The following is a 9,343-nucleotide window of genomic DNA, read 5'->3' on the forward strand; positions in this document are numbered from 1 at the left end:
CCCAACCCCGCCCACTACCCTGCACGGCGGCGGGGGGCGGGGCCCGCGCAGCGCCGTCATCTCGCGAGATCTCGGGGGGTATATCAGCCGCCCGCGCCCGTGTGGATTTCTTTCGCCCGTCGCCGGCCAGGCCGTGGTGTTCGCTGCATCCGCCGCCATCCGCGCCCCGCGCCGCCGCCATGCCGCCCAAGTTCGACCCCAACGAGATCAAAGTCGGTACGTGCCGGGGTGGCGGCAGGAGCGGGGTGCGGAGCGGCCTTGGCCGGGCTGGGAGGGCGGCGGGAGCGGGGATGAGGCGGGCGGGATCGGGCCGGGGAGAGGCCCGGCCTGGGCCGTGGGGGCGGGTGGGGGCGGCCGGGCCCGTCGCAGCGGGGCTGACGGGCGGTGCTGTGCCCACAGTGTACCTGCGCTGCACCGGCGGGGAGGTCGGCGCCACCTCCGCTCTGGCCCCCAAGATCGGCCCGCTCGGTCTGGTACGTTCCGCGGCATCGGGCCGGGGGCGGAGGGAGCCGCGGGCGGCTCCTGGGTGGGCCGGAGGCCTCGCTGGGCTGAGGCGGGGAGGGACGAGGTGGGAGGCGGTGGACCGGGTTGAAGCAAATCCTGGGCAGCCCCGGTGGCCATGGGTGTCCTTGCCGTGTGGCTTGAGGAGAAAAAGCTTTTTTTAGCAATTTTGCAACACAGCAAAAGAAATTGTGGTGGGCTTGGGGTTTCTGGTAGAGTGGGAGTCTCGTGCTGTGACTCAGGCGATGGTTTTCCTGACAGTAACCTGTGCTTTCTTCTCAGTCCCCCAAGAAGGTCGGTGATGACATTGCCAAGGCCACAGGTGACTGGAAGGGGCTGAGGATCACAGTGAAGCTCACCATCCAGAACAGGCAAGCGCAGGTACCCAACGCCACAAGGGATGGCTTGGTGGTGCAAGCGTCGTGCGCAGGCGAGCTCTGCTTGCTCCAACCACCAGCCAAAATCCCGGCAGGGTCGACTCAGCCCTTCATCCTTCCGAGGTGGATAAAATGAGTTCCACACAGTGACTGTGTGGGGTCTTCTGGGAAAGACCTTGAAACACCCGCATGAGCCTCTGAGCATCTCTAGGTCAAATCTGGGGGGGTGTTTGTGCAGCCTGGGGGGCAGCGGGCTAGTTTCCCAGCCTGTGAGTGATGGGAAGAGGTGTAAAAGAGAGCTAAAGGAGGGAAGAGTTAGGGTAGACAGAAGAAACTGTTGCCCCTGAGGGTGGTGAGAGCCTGGCCCAGGTTGCCCAGAGAGGTGGTGGATGAACCATCCCTGGAGACATCCCAGGCCAGGCTGGACAGGGCTCTGAGCAACCTGAGCTGGTGAAGATGTCCCTGTCATGGCAGGGGGGGACTGGGGGAGCTGGGAAGGTCCCTTCAACCCAAACTGTTCAGTGATTCTATGATGTGCTTATGTGCAGATGAATTGTTCCTGCTACAGAACACTTAACCAGAAAATATCATTTAAAGCAACGCAGAATTTACAAAGCACTTCCTCGCTAGGTCCTGCAGCCACCCGCCACTATACCTGTCCTGCCTCAGTGGCCGGTATATTCCAGTGGTGGCTGAGAGGAAGCCCAGCCCAGGAAGCAGTTCTCCTCTGGCTGTGGGGAGGCCTGTGCCGAAAGGCTGGGAACAAGCTGCTGTGTCACAAAAAAGCTTTGTGTACCAATGAAATAACCCAAATGGCCGTGCTCTGGCTTTGCAGGCACTGAGTGCTTGGTGGAGTGTCCTCATTCTGCATGGAGGGAGAAAAATTAATCTCTTTTTGTTTAGATAGAGGTTGTTCCCTCTGCCTCTGCTCTGATTATCAAAGCCCTGAAGGAGCCTCCTCGTGACAGGAAGAAGCAGAAAAACAGTAAGTTTTCATCTGTGTTTGGTTCTGAATGTGATTTGGTGGGAAAAGGAGAGATAGGTGCCTGCAGCTGAAATTAATGATCATAAATTGGCCATGAGGTGCCTGGGGCTGTGGGAATTCCCTTAGTGCCAGTATAGACAGTTTGAGTGCCAGCAGAGCTGGGTTTCTTGGAAATGGGGCAGAGCAGCTACAGGTGAGCTGGCAGAAAATGGCTCATGACATAGAGTTGTTCTTCTCATGAGTGGCTTTTGTTGAGCCCTGGGAGCAGGTGTGTGCTGGTGGCGGCTTCCCTGTGGTTGTGGAGTCTGAGTGGTGCTTCCCAAACAAAGCACAGGGGCTGGAATGCTCAGTGTTCACGCACTGACTGGTGCTGTTGCTTTCTGTCACAGTCAAGCACAACGGCAGCATCAGCTTTGATGAGGTCGTGAACATTGCGCGGCAGATGCGGCACAGATCACTGGCCCGGGAGCTCTCGGGTAAGTTGATGGGATTGCACAGAGTCCTCCCTTGCCCTCAGCACCTGAGCCAGGTCCTGTGTGGCCTGGGCCCCATGTGGACAGCATTGGGCTGGGGTTGAGCAGCCCCCTCACACCTTCTGGGGAAGGTTGTGCGGGGTGGTGACCGGTACACGTGGTATTTCCTGGTGTATTCCCTGGAAGCCAGTGCACTAGACCTGGCTTAGTGATGTCCCCTGTGGTACAGCCTGGAAACCTCAAGAGAGGGAGGCACAGCTGAGGGGTGTGAGGAATTGAGTTCTCTGGGTGTTTTTCCTGTGGGAAAGCACTGACAGGCTCTGTCTTCCTGCTGCAGGGACCATCAAGGAGATTCTGGGGACTGCCCAGTCTGTGGGCTGTAGCATCGATGGCAGGCACCCACATGACATCATCGATGACATCAATAATGGTGCGATCGAGTGCCCAGCTGTGAGTATCCGTCTCTGACTGAACCTGTGTTGGGCTGTTTCCTAAGGACTCTGCTAATGAGCTGTTTACTTCTTTCAACAGAGCTAAGACTGCAGGGAAGAAGATGCCATATGAAGGCTCCTTAAGTATTTTGTAGCACCTTAAATACTTAATAAAAGACCCAGTTGTCTGCAGTGTTGCTTTATTTGTGCCATGAGTAGTGGGTTTTGGCTGGGGAGCACCTGCCCTCTGTATCAACAAGGGGATGGTTCTTACTGAATCTGCTAAGCTGGAAGATGCTCATTTCCCGTTTGCTGCCCTGAAGTCGTTGGTTTGCAGCAACACTGAGCTTAGAGAAGTGGAGTTGCCTCAAGCCAGTGCTTGCAAACATGGCTGAGTGGGTTTTCTGTGAGCTCTGTCCTTGTCAGGGCCAACGTGCAGCTCTGAGAGCAGCAGGTACTACACTAACAGTTCCAGCTCCCCTCAGCAGCCAGGACAGGACAGGGACACACGCCAGTTCTTGAGCTGAATTGCTTATGTGCTTATTTCATCACTGGATGGAGCAAGTCCCTTGGTTACAGGTGAAATCCTGTGACCCTCTCTGCTTCAGAAAGTTGTGAAGGGCCTGACGTTATGTCTCCTGACTCCTATAATGGTGAAACTGATGGAGCGGGGAAAGATCGCCGCGTAGCCTCTGTCTACATCGTACGCTCCAGGTCCTGGTGTACACTCTGAAAGTAACACAAGTGTTTCAGTTGGTATTTCCCTTTCCGTGGCCAAATCAAGTGTGACTGCTTGTCAAGGAATGCATCCTAAAACATGGCTGAGCCACAAAACTTGTATTTAGCAGTGACAATTCCTGCAGTTTCTGTTAATAACGGCACTTGCAGGAGTGCCAGCCTGACCTGCTGCTCACATACAAAAGGAGCTTGCCCTACTGACCATCTTCCTGAAGGAAAGACAACCTGATTGCTTGGGGTAGCAGACTTGTTGGTAAGAGGCCTCTGTGTCTATTCTGGATTGGGGTGGGGACATCAGTACAGCTATTGAAAAGCACAGTGATCAAAGAGCAGAAGGTTGTGTCTTGCTTGTTCAAAATGAGCTTTTTTGGCAACACTCTTGGCCTTGCAATCACCATCTCTGGGATCTCCAGCAAGGCTGTGAGCTCCAGCCCATCCACCTGTTTAACCTCTGGAGAGGTTCCTGCATGTTTCAGGCTCGATATCGTATTTCGCAGTATTTGGCACTTGGTTCTCCCACCTGCCAGCTCTGTCTGGCTGTTCCAGTGGGGCAGCTGGGAGGGGGTGGGTAGAACTTATGTTCTTCAAAGATCTGGGGAAGCCTTGTTTTGTTTCCAGCAGAGGCTGGGTTTTCCCTTGGGGCAGCACAGCACACGGGATGACGTGTGGTCTTTCAAGCTGCGGAAAGCTCTGTTAGAAGTGAAATTATCCCAGTAATAAGAACACTTTAGCTGACTCTGAGGTATTACTAAAAACCCTGTTAACACCAGCATCATGATTGCAGTTTACTTCAGTGCTAACAGTGTCCTGGGAAAAAAAAGGTGGTGAATATTAATGTAGGTCCATTTTTCCAAAGGCAAAGGGGACCAAAATGTTCCCAAGATGCTGAGCTGTATGAGCCTTGGTCTCAGAAAAGCTCTCAGCAGTTATTCTCACAGAATATTTATGGCCCCAGAGGAAAACCTCAAAATAAACCTCCAAATAAGTCCCAGGCCAAACTGCATGGGAGGAGCTGAGCACCTGTAGTGATGCTGCTTTCTCAAGTACACACAAGTGACGTGTTACTTTTTGGCACCGCAGTTCCTCAGCAGCTGCGGTTGAAGTTTGCTCTGACACAGAGTAATTCTGAGCTGGTTTGGTGAAATCAAACCTCTGTGTTTGCTCTGGCTTAAGCCAGGAGTGTGGCTTGGGCTGAGCCTTCGGCACTGCCTCTTGGCACGCAGCAGCGTCGTGCTCTAGGAATGTATTTCATACTGCTTGTGAAGCATAAAATGTACATTGTGATCTTCGGGAATCCCCTGTATTTCCATGTGATTTAACAAAATCTGCTGCTTTGACAAGGCGTCCATTTCTCACCTGCCCCACTCCCGTTAAAGCCCTTCCTAGTCACGCAGGTTAAACTGCACAAAGGTGGATCCTGGGGAAAGAGAAGTCCGCAGCCTGTCCTTTTAAGGTCCAAAACACCAGGTCAGCATCGAGGCCAGCCAAACGAAACTGCGAATCGCGGCTGTTTTCTGCCCCGGTCCTGCTGTCTGAGACATTTTATGAAGCAACAGCTCTGTAATTTCAAACTGAGCCCATGGGCAGAAGCGAGTTGCCAGGATCTTTGGGGAAGGGCCGGGCTGGCAGCGTAGCAGAGGGTGACGGCTGCATGGGCCTGTAGTGACAGGACAAGGGACAATGGCTTTAAACTGAGAAGGGAGATTTAGCTTAGGTACAGGGAAGAAATTCTTCCCCACAAGGGTGGTGAGAGCCTGGCCCAGGTACCCAGAGAGGTGGTGGATGAACCATCCCTGGAGACATCCCAGGCCAGGCTGGACGGGGCTCTGAGCAACCTGAGCTGGTGAAGATGTCCCTGCCCATGGCAGGGGGGGCACTGGGGGAGCTGGGAAGGTCCCTTCAGCACAAACCATCTGTGATTCTGTGTGTAAGTGGAGGAGTTTGGGCTGACCGCATTTACGATTTCTTAGAATTTCCAGTCTTGTCCTTTCTTCCCTGATGAACGATGGGTACATTGCTCCGTCGAGCCGGGGGCCGCAGACATTGTAGGCTGGCTGTAGTAAAATAGGGAAAGGCAGGACAAACAAAAAGATCAATTAGTTTTTATCAACTCAAACAGCCATGGCAGACACCAGCGCTACAGTACAGCCTGACCTGTGACTGCTGGACCCTCATTCCTAAAGCAAAAGTGACCAAAACCTGACCCAGGTGTCCCCAGAAATTGCAGTTTCCTGCAGAACCCACGAAGTTTTGCCCACAAACTGTTACGGGTCTGCCTGTCCCTGGACCCGCAGTGCGGGGTGTCCTGCAGCCTCGTCCGCTGACGGAAGGGGAGAGCGGGAGAGTTTGTGACTTCGCTCTTCTGTTTGCTTTTTCTCCTGCTGTTTGAAGGGCCTTTTTCTGAGGCAATCAGGGAGTAAAACAGGAACAAGGCTGAAATCGCAGATGCTTGTAGAATCATTTTGGTTGGGAAAGACCATTAAGATCATCAAGCCCAATCATTACCCCACCCCTGGCACTGCCCCATGTCCTGAGAACCTCATGTCCGTCTGCCCAACCCTCCAGGGATGGTGACTCCAGCACTGCCCTGGGCAGCCTGTTCCAATGCCCCACAGCCCTTTGGGGAAGAAATTGTTCCCCACATCCAACCTCAACCTCCCCTGGCGCAACTTGAGGCCGTTTCCTCTGCTCCTGGTGCTTGTTCCTGGGGAGCAGAGCCCGACCCCCCCTGGCTCCAAGCTCCTTTCAGGCAGTTCAGAGATCAGAAGGTCTCCCCTCAGCTCCTGTTCTCCAGCTGAACCCCCCAGGTCCCTCAGCCGCTCCTCATAGGAGTTGTTCTCTAGACCCTCTAATTCCCTTAACTCTCATTCTGTGGCTTGGAGTTGACCACGTCCCAAGCCAGAACGCTGTGGGGATGCTCTCTGAACCAGGGCCAGACGTGGCTCCTCATGCTCTATAACCTGGTCCCTTCCCCACCTCTCAAAGGATTTGGCTTGCAACAAATTCTGGTAAGATATAGAGGGAAATAATCCTCAGTGATGAGCCGTGAGAGGCTGCAATGGGGATGCGGTGGGACCCCACCCTGGGCGATACGCTAAGCTCAGCCTAACGCTGGCCTGGCTGGGCATTGGGCGGATCTTGGGTCTCCTTTCAGCTGAAGCGATTCCACAACCAAGCTGCACGTTCCCTGAGGTGGGACAGCCCAGCAGAGGCCCGCAGCACCCCTCTAGGCAGCCATTTTAGCTTAAAGGCGTTTGAAGTATTTGTTGACCCTGGTGTTGACCCCAGTTTAGTGTGAATCTTGAGCATCTGAGGAGCCGTCGGCCTCGGGGGCGCCTGGGGCTGTTCTCTGTACCACCACACACACTGTGGGTTTTCTCTCACTTGGCAGTGCTGGAAATAATTAGAAAAAGGATTTATTTTGCTTCAGGGAAGTTCTCTTGGGGCAGGATACACAACCTTTCCCATGCTACCTTAGGGCATGTGCTCTGGGGGAAGCAACACAGCGCTTGGAACGACGGTACTACCCTGCCAACTATCAATGTTTTTCCAAGCCAGGCTTCTCAGAAAGGAGGCAAAGGGCTTGTTAAAGTAACAACCTACATTAATTCCACATATAAATTCCATCTTCGAAACCATGTTTGTGCTCTGATGCCAAAATTTCTTCCCAGTCTGGTGACCTGCGCCTTCAGGAGAAAAGAGGGAAAGGGACATTGAGAAGCACTGAGCCCTTCCCAGGAGACCTTTGCGCTGGTGGTGTAAAGGGATTTGTGCACTCTAAGGACAATTAGTGTTTTTGTTTCCCAGAGACAAAACAGGCCCTGAAAAGCCAGATCTTTGGGATTTATGTCTTCCTGGGTTACGACATGTTAGGATAGAAAATCTGAATTTTGTTATAGATTAGAATCTTAGAAACATTTTGATTGGAAGAGACTCTCAAGATCATCAAGTCCAACTGTTACCCTATCCCTGGCACTGCCCCATGTCCTGAGAACCTCATGTCCGTCTGTCCAGCCCTCCAGGGATGGTGACTCCAGCACTGCCCTGGGCAGCCTGTTCCAATGCCCCACAGCCCTTTGGGGAAGAAATTGTTCCCCAGATCCAACCTCAACCTCCCCTGGCGCAACTCGAGGCCGTTTCCTCTGCTCCTGGCGCTTGTTCCTGGGGAGCAGAGCCCGACCCCCCTGGCTCCAAGCTCCTTTCAGGCAGTTCAGAGATCAGAAGGTCTCCCCTCAGCTCCTGTTCTCCAGCTGAACCCCCAGGTCCCTCAGCTCTGGCCGCCTCCCAGCCCAATGCCACAGTGCGGTTTTCCCCACGAGCAGGGATTTGGCTCCCTGGTTCCCCTCTAGCAGAAGATCACAGTGCTGGGGGACACCATGGTCTTCACAAGGTGATGTCCGTCCATCCATCCATCCATCCATCCGTCCGTTCATCCATCCATCCACCTGCCACTTCGGTGGCCTCAGGGAGGCTGTGTCCTCCTGCAATGTCCCCAAGGGCAGGGAACTGCAGTGAGGAGGCAACATGGGAAGTTCAGAGGATGTCAAAAGGGGGAAAAAGGGCCCAAATAGGAAAGGGAGGTTTTTTCTGGCATAAAGGCAGGGAGGAACCTGCTTTCTGGAGGAGCTGCAGGTAGAAGCCCTGGCTGGAAATGGGGCTCAGGCAGCACAAACCCACCGCTTGCCTCTGCTGTACCCTGAGCAGAACAGGTGTCCCCACACGAGCTACGTACAATGGTACCGACAGCAAACACCCAAAACGGAGCTGGTCCTACAAATCCTGCGAGTCTGGAGCAGGGGGGAAGATGCCTGGGCTGAAATGATGGATTCCAATTGCTGCAATGCCCCTACATGCCCAGGTATAGCTTGGAATAACCCCCAGTGCTGGAAGGGCTGCTGGTAAACGGGCCCCACGGGGAGCCCTTCGCCACGGGGTGACCTCACAGTGGTGTTCTGTGACACCGTGGTGCCCCGGGTCCCCCACAGCCGGGGCACAGCGGGGCTGGGCACCGCAGCACCAAACACCGAGCTTTTGGGTGGTACCATGGGCTCTTGGGCTTTTCTCTTCAAAATATATGGCCACAATCATAGCAACACATAGTCATCAAAAATGAAGTGACCTCCTGATAGAGCAATGTGCATGTTTATTAATTCACTGCATGTCCCTTCCCTTCCCTTCCCTTCCCTTCCCTTCCCTTCCCTTCCCTTCCCTTCCCTTCCCTTCCCTTCCCTTCCTTTCTTTCCCCTTTGCTTTCCTTTTTCCTTCCCTTCCCTTCCCTTTTCCCTTCCCTTCCCCAATTTCCAGTTGACCTTATTAGAGATCTTATTTATTTTTCTCCCTCACAAACCCTTTAAAAAGCAAAACATTCTTTTTACCACGTAGATACTTAGTTCCAAATTCAAGGAGTTGCTTTGCTTTTGCATTGAACACAATCCCTGTTGCCTGTCACGCTATGGATGTTCACCTCTCCGCTTCGCTGTCAGAACAGAGGTCGGGTTTGGGTTTGTGCCCAAACTGCAGGTGCAGCGTTTGCAGAATTAGAAACCCCCCCGATCTTACGGGTCAAGGTGCTAATGACGCGCTGTCCCAAACAGCTCCGTGTTTAATTTCCCTGCTCCACCATCATAGCCTGCAGGTGTTTTTCTCTTCTGTGGGGCTGCTCCATCGCAGGGATGAAAGACTCAGAAAAGTTTCCCAAGGTTCATCTTCAGATGTAACGTTTGGCTCATTTAGCCGCTTGTAGCATCAGTTTAAACCCACCTTACTTGTTGTTCATGTTCTTCAGGACACAGTCGTCCTATTCTGCCCTAGAGATTTGTAACTTTGTACATAGGAAGC

General features: G+C 53.5%; 1 protein-coding gene across 2 annotated transcripts; it reads left to right on the top strand.

Annotated features, from left to right (window-relative positions):
- Positions 1-58: 58 nt before the first annotated feature.
- Positions 59-2,959, top strand: RPL12 (ribosomal protein L12; the record flags this gene model as incomplete). Of its 2 annotated transcripts, XM_082067569.1 has the most annotated exons (7): positions 59-216; positions 400-473; positions 784-882; positions 1,782-1,863; positions 2,253-2,339; positions 2,674-2,786; positions 2,868-2,959. In XM_082067569.1, the coding sequence occupies exons 1-7, from the start codon at positions 180-182 to the stop codon at positions 2,871-2,873; spliced, it is 498 nt and encodes a 165-aa protein (XP_081923695.1). In that variant the 5' UTR covers positions 59-179. The 2 variants fall into 2 exon arrangements, with proteins under 2 accessions (XP_081923695.1, XP_081923694.1); XM_082067568.1 differs by lacking the exon at positions 2,868-2,959 and having other exon boundaries at positions 2,674-2,804.
- Between the last annotated feature and the right edge of the window lie 6,384 nt (positions 2,960-9,343).

The sequence above is a fragment of the Streptopelia decaocto genome, assembly GCF_964273445.1.
Source record: "Streptopelia decaocto genome assembly, chromosome: 17".
Lineage (NCBI taxonomy): Eukaryota > Metazoa > Chordata > Aves > Columbiformes > Columbidae > Streptopelia > Streptopelia decaocto.